Source organism: Neopelma chrysocephalum, unplaced genomic scaffold (assembly GCF_003984885.1).
Source record: "Neopelma chrysocephalum unplaced genomic scaffold, ASM398488v2 Primary Assembly neopelma1_67, whole genome shotgun sequence".
NCBI lineage: Eukaryota > Metazoa > Chordata > Aves > Passeriformes > Pipridae > Neopelma > Neopelma chrysocephalum.
Genome location: NW_020897726.1, coordinates 1,349,312 through 1,365,329, shown reverse-complemented (window position 1 = coordinate 1,365,329; position 16,018 = coordinate 1,349,312). Strand labels below are relative to the sequence as shown.

General features: G+C 37.3%; 1 protein-coding gene across 3 annotated transcripts in view; it reads right to left on the bottom strand.

The window, feature by feature from the left end:
* Nucleotides 1–16,018, bottom strand: part of CDK14 (cyclin dependent kinase 14) — a 313,384-nt gene that overhangs the window by 89,915 nt on the left and 207,451 nt on the right. For all 3 annotated transcript variants that reach the window (XM_027684701.1, XM_027684704.1, XM_027684703.1), the window contains one exon: nt 8,795–8,858. In XM_027684701.1, coding sequence (XP_027540502.1) covers nt 8,795–8,858 — 64 coding nt within the window. The remainder of the gene's footprint in view (nt 1–8,794; nt 8,859–16,018) is intronic.

The following is a 16,018-nucleotide window of genomic DNA, read 5'->3' as shown; positions in this document are numbered from 1 at the left end:
CCTAAAAACACCAATCCTGCAGTCCCAACATAGGCAAAAAAGGAAGCAACTTAACCTCTCAACTTTTATCTGAGCATGTCCTGCATTTGTCCAATTAATGACAGAATTGGAATTCGATCTCAAAATTACATCCCCAAGTTGGCTTCTGAGTCACTTTTCAGAGTGAACAGCTCCCACATACCTGTATGAATGCCTCTGTCCTTTAGTGCTCAATGGATTTAATAAATCTAAATCTAAAGCTATACATATCTGACTGTGACCAACTGCATGAAATTACATTTTATGATACTTTCAAGCATATGGTATTTGTTTTTCAGATGGTCCCATTGATTTGATAAAGAGCAGTAATATGAGTCAGTAGATATTGACTGTATGTGAGATCTTGGGAATAAAGCACAGTTACCATGAATGTTCCCCCCCAAAAGAAATCTTTGCCTGATGTACATTATGAGAGGCAACAGTACTGGTGATCCAAATCTCGGTCCAACCTTGTGGAAGAAAACCTGTAAAGCAAAAACTTAATGCCTCTCCCTCAGAACTGAAAAGCAAACAGGCAGATGCGAGAGTTTCACGCAGACATTCACATCATCACCCACCCACACAGCCATCCTCCAGCCCACGCAAGCCACTGTCAAGAAAGTGAGGCACACTATTTTGCTGAGGCAGCTGCTCATTCTCATGAGGCTGAGTTTAAAAAACCTGAAAAACTTTATGTTTACAGATCAGGATTTGATCTCAGATGTATTTTGAATTTTTATAGTTCCAAATTGTGAGTATATATACTAGAGTTCAAATATTTTTAGGTTATTTTTATTAAATGTGTTTATTATGAATAAAAACACTAGAATATCAATACAGTAAGCTCATTTGAAATTTAAAGTAAAAAGTATGATTTTAATTTCCTTTATGCAACCACTTAAATATTTGCGAACCTTTTGGGAACAAATTCAGGAAACAAAATTTCATCCTCTGCATTTTAATCCCAAATATACAGTCATCATCCTCACTAGAACCATGTCTCACTGTTACAGAGCTGGCTTTTCACATGGGTGCTGTATGTCATAGTCAAAGGTGATTTTTTGCTTATGTGAAACAAAAGAAGAAAGAAATTTTTAGTTTTGTTTAAATCCCACAGCACCTAAAAGTGTTTATAATTTGCTTCTTAGAAGACCAAATTAGCCAAATCTTGACTAAGTGGCATGTTCATAATCAAATGCAGTGTAAAGAGCTCCCTATATAAGACAAGAGCAGACATACAGTATTCATACTCATTACTGGAAAGAAGTAGCAACATCTTCCTGTAGTGTGCCTTTTAGGATGTTAGAGGAGTATACAAAAGGACTAGTCTAACATATTACATCCACAGCCTCAGAACCAAGACTCACTGTTCTGCTCAGCACAACACACAACCCACTCACCGATGCTGGGTGGTGCAGTTACACAAATGCTCTGGCAGTACATGGATCTGAGTTGTTCTTCGCTTCAGACCTTGCAGCACAGCTAACTCAATGCCTCATGTGCCTAGGAAGTTTTTAGGACTGTGCCCCACAAGCAATAGCATCAGCAAAGCTATTAGAATAACATCAGCAAAATGGAAGCAGAAATGAAGGAAGAGGAGGAAACTTCTCAAGTTGGTTGATTTGACAAACCTGATGCATCAAAAAAATTATGTTCTTAAAAACAAGCGCTCCCAAATTCTAGCCAGTTTGAAGGCCTAGACGAAAAAAAAAGCCTGGCCAGAGAGCTCATCAAGTACAATGTACTAAGTGGTCTTAGAAACAACAGTATTTCTTTCTGTCTGTTTATTTCCTTTAGACAACCACTGTACAGCAACATTAATACATATGCATACTCACTTGTGTGCCCACATATATACCTACACGTTCTCCACTGCAAACATCATTATCTGCCTCATAAACACGCTCCATCTGACAGCCCAGCATCAAGGGCAGGTTCAAACAGAAGTGAATTTCAGCAGAACTCACTAGTGAGCTTATTAGCACACCACTGCAGGAATATTGGTCTGCTGTGAGAATTGAAAAAATAGCACTTGCATTTTAAGTAACATAAAACAAGATGAGGGTTTTTTCTCTTTTATCAGTCAGAAAAACACATGAACTATTATACCTTTGCCACATTTGCCTTGAAAGTACCTAGGACAGGCAAGAAAAGCTACATAAGGAATTAGAGGCAGAATACATTTTGATTTTTAGCTTCTTTTTAGTGCTATTGATAATCAGCTTCTAGTCTAAACCAAAGAACTTAAAATGCAGTTTGACTTCAAGGCATTTTTTATGTTGTTAATCAAAACATGATGGCTAATATGCATTCCTTGATTAATGTTCTTCTCTATTTAAAACCAAATGTGATTAGCTTAAATGCAAATATTTAAACATCACCATAATTAATATTTTGAAAAGTCTAATTCATTATTTCTTTAAAAGGGTTTTCTTTACATTTAAATTAAGTCTAACGTGACTAACACTGTATTGTGATATGTAAGACTCATATGCTATTTTTATTAAAGATTCAATGCTAAAAATATTTAAATTACATTAGTAAAGATACAAAGACAAGCATCCATGTTGACAAGCAAATTTTCAAGCACTATAATATTTGCAGCACTAAAATTAGAGTTTTCAGTGAAGTTCATTCACAACTGCAGTTTTTACATACACACGAGCTAAACTTTGGGGCTTTGTATGTCAAAGCCCTTGAGAAAAATTACTTCAACTCCCCCTCTCCATCCCATCCCATCCCCTCCCCTCCCTTCCAAAACCACCTGCTTTAGAACTGCACAGGTTGTGTAAAGAGGAAGAATAGATGCTGTTTTCTAAACTCCCTACTGAGCATGGGTAGACAATGTAATTTTAATAGCTAGCATTGTCTGATGCACTGGACTTCTACATTAAATGGTTCCACCTTTCAGCAGTGCTCACTCTGGCTCCCCTGCATACGAAATAGGTTACTTTAACTTTTCAGATTAATGTAATTTTTTTAAATGGTGAAAACACAGACAATTCTGCATCTCTTAGGTTGTAGATACCACAAACTTGAGAAAACACCAAATAATACAATTTAGTTTTGGCAAAAAAAAAAAGGGGGAAAAAATCTGAAATTAATTCTCCTTTACAAGTCCCTCTCCTTTCTTCAAATACTCAAATTCTTGAAGACTACATCTATATCAGTAATTTAAATGTGCTCAAGACTGCTATCTGGCTGAGACACCATCACTGTCCTGTAGTACTACAACAGCACCCTTCCAACATAGGGGATGGGAACTTCCTTCTTATAGAGAACAGTCCCTGGCCTACATTAACTCCCTAATCATGCCCAGGAATTCATTATTGGTAAGTGCTAATTGTCATGAGGTAAGGCAGGCCAGAGGCTGCTCTAACAGTTTAACAACAGACTCCCACATCACCTGGGAACATTTGCTGGCATCAATGTAGATGTAAATAAACAAGATACTGATTCAGCATGTAATAAATTGTTGAGGGGCTTTGGTGAAACTCTATAGGAAAAACTGTTATGCAAGTTTGAAAAGCCATATGTTCTCATATACAGTATGTTCATGTGTTTGTGCCAAAGGAGTTTAGTCTCTCAGCACAACCCTACTCTAAATGAAGACTAAATCCTTTGAAAACAACTTGCTATCAATCAGCTGTTAAGATGCAAGTAGGCAGATCATATTTCTAAACCAAATCTATATTTATTGATCATCTGAGAAGCAAAGTAGAATTCCTGAGTCAGAACACCAGTTCTACAGTGATTTTGTCAGTCACAGACTTGTGATTTTTTAATAAAACCTGTCAGTCTCTGGCAAATTCTGTCTTATGCAGTATTTCCTATGAAAACTGTTTTCTCGCTGTTTCTTTTTGTATTCTGCTTTCTCCTTGAGGAGAGACTCTTTCTCTTACTTTAGGGATTCTCTTTTAAAAATCAGTGTGCAGCAGTTGCTTTCATTGTCTCATAAAGGCACCTTTCAGGTATATTACTCTCTATTGCATCTGATTGTCTGTTTAGCATTGGGAGGTTCAGGCTCTTACACCATCAGCCCAAGATTAAATATTTAACCTTCTTTCACCTAAAAACAGTGTTGTAAGGAACTGATGCACAGTGAACATGACATAGCATTCTCACATTTTCTCCACAATCCTAACAAGTTACTTCTTCCCCTTGACCATCACCATCTCTTCATGGTCATGTCATTTATCTTCTATTGTGACCTTCTCCCACTTTACTCACTGAGTACCTTCTGATAAATATCTATTTAACTTCCCAGGATGGAGGTTACACGGCATCAGTCCCAAACAGTAACTGAGAATGTAGGAAAAGTGAAAACTTGACTTAAGCACAGATGTTGATCCAGAGACTTATCTCGCTCAATTATTTGGGTAGGGCTCTGAATCCAGGACAAATCACTGGAGATGAAAAGTCGGCAAGACTCCAGACTAAGAAAAATGGGAGATTTAACAACAATGGAGAGAATAATACACAAAAATCAGGAAGACTTGGACTCAAGACAGGTAAGGAAGCAGCTTGTTTTGGAATACTGCTTCATCTCTACTCATGCAGATAAGATATAGCAAATGCCTACTTTAATTTTTTTCTTCGAGATACAGGTCCAGTGATACAATTGGTGGTTGAATCTGCTTTAGTGCAGCAAATTTACACATTTCTGAAAGTATTGTAACAAAAGAATAAATAGTGAAAACATGTTGTTCCAGTCCTGTGTCAGGTGGTCATGTTCATAATTTACAGTGTCTCTGTCCAATAACGTGGGGCTTCTATTCCAGATGAAAACTCAAGATTTTCTTGAAACATCAACTAACACTTTTTCATCATTTCCTCAAACTATTTTCCTATTTGAGGCAGGTAATTTACTCTCAGAGTGATCCAGAATTGCTGGGTTTCTTTGGTGACACCTGAGTACCTGAAGACCCTCTCAAGATTATAGCAACCTTAACAGCACCCAAGTGAATCACAGAGGTAACCCAAAGTTACCAAAACATTTCTGAAGTATTTCAGAACTTTCAAATGCATTATTTAGATTATCCTTAAGTAATTTACTAAGCAGGACATGTGTGTACGTGTGTCTGTGTGCACAGGTACAAGCTGAGAGGACTAAGGCTGAGGCCCAGAGAAAGCTTAAAGACCAGGGCAACTTTTACCTTTAAATATCTTCCATAATATTTGGAGTATTTGTTACATAGAAAGTAATCAGAAATCTCAAAGTGGGAAGATAAAATACAAGTTGTTTTCTGACTTTTTAAATAGCAAACAAAATTATGACCATTTTATTTTCAATACTATAGTCTGTTAAAATCACCAAGGTTAGGGGTTTAGATGACATAGAGCCACCCACAGCTGGCCTTAGGAACACATTCCTTATTCAAGCTAAGAAATGTTCCTGCATATTAAGATGTCAGAGATCATCATTGTTTATGCACTGGCTGTTTTCCATAATAATCAGGCCCTTGTCCACTGTAGTAGAGATGAGACTAATGCCATGTTTTTCAGACATGTTCGTCCTTGCAAACTGTGATTAGCTCTCCATAGCACAAGACCGTGCCCTATCAAATCACAGCATGAAAATTAGTTATTGAAGTCTGTATGCAAACAAGAAATACAGTGAAATTTTGTTTCTACTCTCAATAATCTTTCCAACTCCACAGACATTTAATGTGCCCAGCATTTTTTAAACTATACTATTTATCACTGATATTTTCTGCTCAAATCCTTTTGGTTTATGCTTACACAACTCAGTTTATAGCATCAAAGCCTTACCTGAGTGGATGTCAATATTCTCATCACCAGTGCTCTCTGCACTTCTCAATTTTTCATACTTACTGTTAGCAGCTATCAGTCTTAAATTCACAAACACATGCAAAACACAAGAGTTACTTAATCCCATACTACTTATATTTAAACACAGTCATTTCACAAATCCTGAAGTATAATGGAATTGGTTCAGACTTGGAAAGAAATGTCAGGGTCCTTCCTGCATTGTTCGGCTAAGAAAAGGAAAAGATTAAGTCATCTTAAGTGTATTATTAAAGCTTTAACCTCCATTTTTTCTCCAAAGAAGTCAGTTATGAAAGCTAAAGTGTAACAACCATTTCAGACCATCAGGGAGGGGAGCATATTTGGTTGAGCATCTGTGGAAGGGGATAATGCAGCCTTGCCATAGCCAGAAAGCTTTTGTGCACAGAATGGCACGAAGGAAAGCATATTTTTAAGAAGCAACAGAGAACGGGGTTTCCATGACCAAACATCTCCAACGACCTTAATGGCCTGAGCAAATAGTTTTAATTCCAGCCTAGCCCATAGGTTAGAGCTTTTTGTCCAAAGCATACGTGGTATACCAGTATGATACCAGAGGTGATGTGTTTTGCTGCTCTAACCATTCCATACTTTACCAGCATAAAATCTAACTACTCAGTTTTGGGGTATGTGAGCCAGTTTTGGTTGTCCAGTTAGATGATGCTTTCTATTGCTGTAGTTTCTAAAATCAGCAAATGAGGAACCATAAAACAAACAAAAAATCCTTTTACCAAGGTCATCAAGAATATAGGGTGGTACAAAGTGAGTAAAGAACACAGAATGTGTTCCCCCCACAGAAGAGGGATTTTATTTTTTGAATGCTCTCAGACCTCCACAATGCAAGGGAATTAAGGAGCTCAGCACTTTGCATTAACAGGCCCTAGAACGAGTAAATAGTTGCCAGCAAGAATTGTAATAGTAACTTACAAATGTACATACTTCACAGATGTGGAAAGGATCCGAGAGAACAAAGACCACACCATGCAGAGATGGTGAAAATACTGAGTGACCATTTTCTGTCTTGGAGGCATCTTTCTTCTTGCCCCCATGCTGCATTTGTATAAATATTATGTATTCATAGCTGAAAAAAATCCATAGTCTGGGATGGAGAAAATAAGAGCAAGTCTAACACAATGCCTGTATAAAAATTAGATTTAATGAAGTGCCTAGAGTGGATTTATTTCCTGATATTCTTCTGTGGTAATAAACCCACCTCCCTTAACACACTTGGAAACCAAACTGAAAAATGAAACCAGGAAATTTCTTGGCTGCCATCTACTGTTCAAAACTTTGCTGTATCACACAGAAGAATAAAAACAAACCAACCCAAACAGCACGCACTGACACCTCCAGGTTTTCTTCTCTTCAATATTCTTGCTAAAACCAATGTCTTTGGACTGCTGTTACAGACCACTATATTTCTGTAAGGATCCTGTGTATATGCTCACCTTTTAATTAGTATCAAGAAGAGGAAACACAAAAACTTTTAGGGAAGAACACTGTAGTATTTTTAGTATTTCAGTGAAAAACTGTACTTGTTAAAGAAGTTTCACTAATTCACTAGAGTTCACTAGAGTGTGATTTCACTAAACAGCAGTAAGTCTAGGACAGAGACTGAAAACGAAGCGCAAGAAAGCTGTCTGCATTCCTGTTTCTCCAGGCTTTGTCTTCCTATCAGAGTAAACCCTACAATGTATTTGTTTCTCTCTTCTCTTGAGAGCTACCTAGATCCCTTTGTCCTTTACAGCTCCTCTGCCTTATCTCCTGCCTCTTTGCTGCCCAAAAAAAGCTACTATGATTCTGCAGATCTGATGTATAAGACAGGCTGAAATGAAAATGGAATGTTCTTCTTTATGGCTGACCTATGAGATGACTTGGAAATTAGGATTAAAAGACATAGGATGATAGAAGTTGTCACAGTTTATCACTAAAGCTGAAGGGACTATCATCAAAAAAAAGGAGAACCGAGAGTTTACTGAGAGACCTTAGGTCTGCAAGGGCAAAAATATCTGAAAATGGATTCCTGGGTCAATTTCTGTTACTTACTTCCAGACTTCAGTCATATGGTTATAAATAGATGACTCATCCTAGCAAAACATACTGTGAGCCACTTAAGTCCTTCATCCAAGAGCATCTAGTAACCTTCTCTTTACCATTTAGTCCAAACCCACTCACAGCAGGTCCAACAAGTTCAGGCTGTTCAGGTCCCGTCCTGCCAGGGTTTGAACAGAATGAAGATGGCAAACCTCTTCTGGCAACCAATTCCAGTATTTTACCACCCCAAGAGCCAACACATCTCCTACTCATTCACCTGCTTTGCCGTGTTTAAAAATTAATTTCTATGATCCCCACTCAGAAATTCACAATACTATGTATATTACATATATAAACATGCATACGTATATAACATAATGAAGCTGACCACATCCATCTAGTTTCTAGGGAACAAACTGCTCCCTCTCACAAAAAGGTATCAGATGGTGAAATGGCTTCTCAAGGATGGTTGAAGAATATGACAACTTCAAATATAACATGAAATAAAAATTGAACCTTTGCAGAAAGGTGCTAAGAGATGATCTAGTTAATCACTTCAGCTTTCACAATGTCTTTTCTCTACTCTTTGGTTTCCTTTAGTATTTGTCAAAGTTTGGTGTGCTCTGCAAGGAGAGTAATACTGACTAGGAATCACCCTACTAACAATCTGAAAGGTACGATACTCGGTGGCTGAGGAATGCAAGCAGGTCAGGGCTCATACTGTAATAAACAGAAAAAAATTAAAAAGAAGGCAAAGAAATTAAACAAAAGAACCCTCACACACACCCTGAGCACAATAAAAAGCAGCAGCAGAAGTGCATTATGGTTCACGCACTGCACACCAACTCGTTTTGAAGCTTGTGGGCAGGCATGCAGCCATCTCGTTATGTACTTCCAGGGAGAGGATTTGGATGAACTTGGTACTTCAACCTACCTGGTTTAAAATGGGGTAAAGAGTGGACTCCAGGCCACGTATCTTCATTTGGTGTTCCAAGTACCTGTGCACAAAAGAAGAAAAAAACACACGTTGCTTTAATGGAAAAGACTTAACAAGCCATAGCACTATAGAAAGCTACTTCTCATTGTAAGCTCAATGTACCTTACAGTCTAAACTTTAAACAGGCTTCATAGTTGGGAGATAAGGAGGAGGAGTATGGTACAAAATGTTAAAATATCATTATGGTTTCAAGGTACCAGTGCAGTAAAGTAAGTCAGTAAACTAGACAGGAGTGTTCCAGTCAGGTTGCCTATTTAACCAATAGATAAGTATCAAGGTATCTCAGAGCACTGGTGTTACAGAGGCTAGATAACTTAGCTCAGAAATAATTTCAATCCCTATAAACCTAAATAAGGTGAATAGATAACTAATAGATGCCAGGGCAGAAGTTTTACAAGATGGTGAAGGGAATAATCAAGAGTGTGGCATAACAAGAATGCAGAGCAAACAGGTGTCATTTTAAAGGGCCTATAGTATACATAAAACCAGCAAATTCTCAGGAGATACAGACTTTACTGACTCATATGTTATGCGTTGTTTCTATTCACTTCTACTGTCTTCCTTCTTGTAATGTTAGTCAGACCAACTCACAGCAGCAAAATACTTAACACTTCTCACATGTGTCTTATATCCTCTGCTCACGTGAAAAGTTCACCCTCATTGTCTTTGGAACAAATAATAAGTAAGTTGAGAGAATTGCTACAATAGTTCTCCCAAACCTGGTTTTGCTTCATAACACATAACTGTCAATGCTTGCTTAAGCCAAGAGGAACACCTAAATTAGCACTTCTAGCAAAAAATTTCTGAATGAGCTCTGGAATTTGATATTTCACTAGTAAGATCTTTCTTTTCAAAATTTACACTCAATTTCTAACATGAATGAAAATGCTAGAAACTCCTTTGAATATTTGTTATAAACTCAGGCCCTGGAATAAAAGGCCGATATTCTAAAGTGAAAGCTATTCACATCAGTCTGGTGCTTGTTTTGCATTGTCATCAATGCACAAAAGCCAGTCCCAGCCCTGCTATTTGCACTGCAGGTCTTCTAAATAAATCTTTTGGACCTGCATATCTTGAATCCCTGTGGCATTCTGTGGTCACTTACTTCAGCATAAAGCAAGCCCAAAATTAGCATGATGGTCTTTGGTCCAAAAATGTGAAAAACAGCATCTACTTGAAATCATTGGAGCTGAAGAGATTTTTTTTTTAATTATGTCAGCTGCAATATATATATGAATTAACAGTATTATAGAAAGGAACATTCTAGAACTTGTTTCACTTCTTAAGCTATGCAAACATTTGTTCATGTTGATAAATTCAAGCTGAAAAGAATTCTTAGAAGCAAGACTGGGAAGGTAAAACACAAAAAATTTTTCTTCAACTCTGCCACAAATTTACTTAATAAATTTAGAAATGGGCTTAAAAACTTGAGGCAAAACTAAGTGACCTCTAAAATAGATAAAATTTTTACCTATGAGGTGTGCTTCATGACTTTAAAGTCTCAATTTTTTTAAGCAATTTACAATACTAATATGTTTATAATCCAAGAATATTAATACAAAGGTGTCACAGAAACAAAGATGAAGTATCAGTGCATCTAGAGAGTATATGTTCACGAAGTTATTTCTATGTGCAATTTCACTGGGTTTATTTGTAAATACTGTTTGTAGCACATTGCCTTCTGTCCTTGTGGTATGTCTTAATTGGCATTTGAATAAGATAAACCTGACGCTGAAACCCTCATTCATCACAACACCCACGTTAATTCATTACTGCTATTAGAGAGAGCACAGTTCTGTCATTAAACATGGAAGAAGTTCGGAGACACCGTCAACATTATGTCCCTAAATCAATACGCAAATAACTTCCACTTACCTTCTGCATTGATCAGGCTCCTGGTGCCAAGCACCTCCCAGACCAGGAGAGGGAGCCCGTGGATCAAAAACAGACATTCATTCTTGAATCAATTTAAATCTAGAAATAAGGTCCTCAACTTTCCAATCCCTCGTAGCAAATCAAAGGAATATTCTCTCATGAAACATTATGAATACAAGAAAATTAGCCAAATCCTTCTACATGTGTGTTCTTAATTGCCTTTAGTTTTAGATGAGACAGAGGCAGCTAAGGAACTGTACAGATGAATATTAAGACCAGCTAACAAAATCTGAAACTTCCAGTGCAAGGCAGAATATTTATCAAGACCAATTTAACATAGAACTTGGAGCTAAGAAATAGATTATTCTGATTTTAAAAGTAACATCCGGTCCAGTAACAGGGAGTTTGATGGGAAATCACTTCCTAAATGAACCATATGTGACTCACAAGTTTTTGTTTATCTGTTTTATTTTTCCAATACATTTCTTTAATAATATTCCAGCACAATTGCTGCTGCAGCATTTAAGAGCCAGCTACAAACAAGTTCTGTGCCTTGGAGTACTACTCAAACCATCTACAATATTTATACCTTCTCTCAAGTGTAGAAGTCAGGCTGAAGAGAACTAGGGGTCCTCTATTACCAACCATTTTTAAAGTAGGGGCACTTGGTAGTTCAGGCAAGGATCCAAACACTTTATTTTAATGCATAGTACAAGCGCTATAAAGATCATCCTTCTTCCACGCAATTTTTAACACACACAATGCAGAAATTTGCAATATGTGGCTATCAATCAACAAACAAGGAGGAGAGGGCAGCAGTGAAACAACTGTGGTTTTGGATAAGATGAAACAGTCACTGTTCACAGGTATGTCAACATAAAGACATTTGTAAGCATCGCCTCCTAAGTGATGCTTCTAAGCAGCAATCAATTCCCTTTCGATGAGGTGGGATTAAGCAATCCAAAGCAATGAGTTTTGACATCTGCTATAAACAAAGCAAAGTGGAGTTCACGCATAACAGAATGGTGCAAAAAGATTTGTGGCTTACAAAAGAGAATTAAGGAACCAATATGGAAAAGGGAAGTGGAGGAGAAAGGGAGAACCCAAGAGTTTTCTGGTTTTACTCAAAAACACTGTCACTTAGCAGTGAAGACTAGCTACCCAGACCAAACCACTGGCAACATCTTAACATCTAACTGATCAAATGAGGGAGCAAACCACTGTGTACCCTGCCAGTGCTGGAAAGCAAGTGTGACCTCAGCAGTGGAAGTGGAAGATACAGGAGGCACAGCAGCCAGGGACAACAACTGAACAGCAGGAGCTGGTAATTCACAGGTGACCTTCTAGCCCCGACTATCTTATCATGGTCCACCACTTCTCATTCCAAGCCTGGCACCACGAGTTCTGCCTCTTCCACATTTTAACACTTCTTCTTTCCATTTTATGTTCCAAACCCTAAAAATAACCACCACTGTCATGGCAATCAAGCCCCAACTTAATATTGGAAATAAGCTTTTATTTAGCATTGAGAATGATTTGACAAAATAAGACTAACTTCTTTGCTTTCTCTACTGATAATTTGCTTCTCAGTGAGGTAACCATTCAACTTGCATGGTTTAACATCCTATTTTTTAAAAATTGAGTTCCTAACACAAGAATAATCTATAATTCTTAAATTTGGAACCAATTCAGTGTTTTCCAGGGATCAGTGTGGTTATACTTTCTTCAAAGAAAATTCCAAAACCTACTGGGGTTCTGCTGTTCCACACTACAGACAACACTCTGGGCTATTATTCTCTAACAAACAAGATAAAATGACCTTCTCATTTGAAACTTGCTAATTTCATTTGTAGGGTAAGAAGTCTATTTTTATAAAAATAACAGATTTACAATACACCAGGGTACTGAGGGCCAAATACCTGTACTGCCAGTTGATATGGTTACAGTTTGACAGAAAGATATGAAAACACAACATGCTGTTCAAATCTCCATACCCAAGCATGATATAGAAAACTTCCCAGCAAATGCAACACGAATGCACTGAGGGGTATTGCATTGCCTTAATTTTTTAATAGAAGAAAAAATTTCGTGTTCTGCATCTGATTTTGCAAAGACATTCCCTGGTGTGCAAGGGAATAATTACTTTACGGTGAGCTTTACGCCACTTTACCAACACAATTAGTCATGTTGTCCTGTATTCTGCTTTGAAAGCAAAAACATCCCACATTACTGCCATGTCTTAGATGAGCAGCAGTGCAAATCTTTCCTAGCAGCTCTTTCCCAATTGCTGACATAATTAATAAAGAACAGCATTCCCCTTTACACTACAAGTTTTGAATATACAAAGCTGCATATTACTGAAATAATGCGTTAACCCTTGTTAGATCTGATGATCCTCAAGAAAGGCGATGTTTTGGAGTTCAACAAGACAAAGAACATGCAGCCTCTGGTATTATTCAGAGCAGAATGAAAAACAAGACCAGCATGCAAATGAGCTGCCTTTCCTTAGACAAGGTTTATGGAAATCAGGCTAAGCAATATGCAGAATTTTCATTTTTTTTAATGTTAGGTCAACTTGATGAGCGAACAAAGTTTAGTAAAAAAGTGTCAGGAGAATGCATTTTTTTTTCCCTTAAAAAAAAAGAGAGTTTTGTTGAAAAATGGCCTGGAATTTTAACTGAGTTACAAGGGGTTTTTTTCATTTTTCCTTTTAAGGATGTTCAAGATTTCTGTTCCGGTCTTCCTGTTTGCTGCGTAAAACATACTGCATTTAGTGAATCCTTGGCTGTGATGTACCATGGAAGACAATAGCTGTCTCAGTAACTGAACTTAATCAAGAGGAAGAGAATAATCACTGCAGAGTCATTTCCAAATCAGCAATCTCTTTCTGTTGAGTGAGATTTGGAGGTTTCAAATGTTCAGTTTTTCAACAAAAATCTGCTCCATTCTTGCAAAACACACATACCTAATGACTTAGTCAAAAACCTAGGAGTTCTTTTCCTTTTTGTTAGAGGAAAGTACATTACTGCTTTAGAAATGGCTCTTGAGAAGCAGTGTAAGTTCCAGGGTTTTTCTATGGCAGCTCCACCACTCTCAGAGCCACTTCTGAACACAGAATTTCCCATCTGGTCTGGAAGAGGAGAAGCTTATGTGGTCTCTCTGTCGCAGTCTGTCCTGCTGCTAAGCCATTTGTCCAGATGATCCACCTTCAGCCACATTTCCCTCCAGGAGTCACTGTTAGGTAGATCTTAACCACAGCTTCCACAATCAGGGAAAGTGCTGTATTATGACCCAATAATCTCAGTGAGCAAAAAGTACGTGTAGTAGTGAAGACCAAGGGATGAACTTCGTCCTTCAACTTAGTATTTGGGATTAGTACAACAGGTTAAAAAAAATCAGCAACTATTTGTGTATTATGCATGCTGACTAAGAGTCTGCTGACTGACAACTGCAGTGAGGCTTCCTTCAACCCTCTGCTGGGCACGATGGGTGACAGCTGAGTGTCAAGTTTAATATCCAACAGATAAGAGTCAGAAATGGAATTGCCTCAATACTAGTCATTTCTTCACATCAGGACCTCATCAGTTCGGTTTTGCAGTTCACTTTCCATAAGGGCCAGTAAACCTATTTGTTTGTGTAATGCAGGTACATGTTTGTTAGATTTAGGCTTTGAGAAAGCTGTGGATGTTCCAGGGTTCATAGCTGCAATGAAAAAGTCACCTAATTTTTCACTAAAGAAACAATGTCTATCAGCTAAGATGGCAACACTTTATTATTTGGATTCACGAAAAATAAAGACTACATGCCTATTCATCACCTTGAGATTTAAAATATTGAAGCCTTACTTCATTAAATGAATAGCAAAAATCACATATCATTCCTAAACCAGGAATCCATGTCAATTCAAAGTTAAAGCAACTCAAGTGAGATTGTGTGATCAAGGCAATCTCTTCCCATGTGGAAGGCACTAAAAGGCTCGTTCAGAACCTAAAAATTGTATTTTAGCAAAAATTACTTGTCTTTCATAGCAAAATTTCCATGTTTTTTTAGCCAACTGTCATCAAAACATCCCTTCATTATTCCCACCCAAGTAAGAAAGACAATACCAGTGAAATACATAAAGCATACAGAAAATACAAGTTGTATGATTCCTCTTCAGAACAAAAGTGTTAAACAAGAACCCATAATTCGTTACAGACAAAATCAGACTTTCAAATTCTTGTTCTAAGTTTTATGTATAAAATAGGTTGTAATTTTTTTTGCTTCCTTCTGTGCCTGTAAATGTTAGTAAAGTCATGAAAAAATCCTTGTAGTGATGATACATGGCATAATGGAAAAGAAATTCAAAAGCCACCATTTTATATGCACAATGGTAATGTGCTAAAGACTATGTTTAATCTGATCTGCATTCATTCAGGAAATTAAATCAGAATTATGGACTTAAGAGAAAACAAGGGTGATTAGAAAACAAACTGATTGGAGTATTTCTTTTGCAAGTTATTTTGTGAATGATCTAAACATTGTCTAAACAAAAAAAAAAGGTAATCAATTCTTTCAAGAGTCATATGAAGTATCTGCTACACAGATAATGAGCTCAAGACACAACAGGAACAAAAAAGAGGGAAGGCACCTCCTCACCAACCCCATAAACTTGTTTCTGCTGTACAAAAGTGATGCTGTTTTGTGAAAAAAATGGAAGCTACTGACATTTATTCTTTAAGGTGAAAAAAGAAGTAGCAAGAATAGAATGAGATTCAAAAAAAAGCTGACTCTTTCAAGCATCAAGTGGAAGTGGAATATCATCACTCCATTATACATGGGTAATAAAACCACTTGCTTTGAGCATAAGAAGTGATTTATCATGAAGTTGTCTTCTAAAACATTGAGGTAATGTGCCAATATGGATGAGGGAAGCAAAACATTACCACAAAATTTTAACAACACACACTGATTCAAAAAAAAATCAAGCTCAACTAATATTTGTGCTTTAACTCTGTCAAGAATGAAATATGAGGTCCTTGAAACAGTGGAGGACCCAACTGTTCTTAACTCCGTTTCCCCATAGAGGCAGAATACAATGAAGTCTTGCCAGGAAACATATTTAATATGTGATTTCTTCCAACCTTACTTTGTATATGTAAGTGATATTTGAGTAGCTGCCTGCATTGCAAAGTTAAATTTATCCCAACACTGTTTCCACGCTGTTTGCAGCACAAGTAAACTCATCATTCTGTTCATACCCATGGTAACCACAGCTACCCTTCTGAGGGACTCTGACAGAGACAC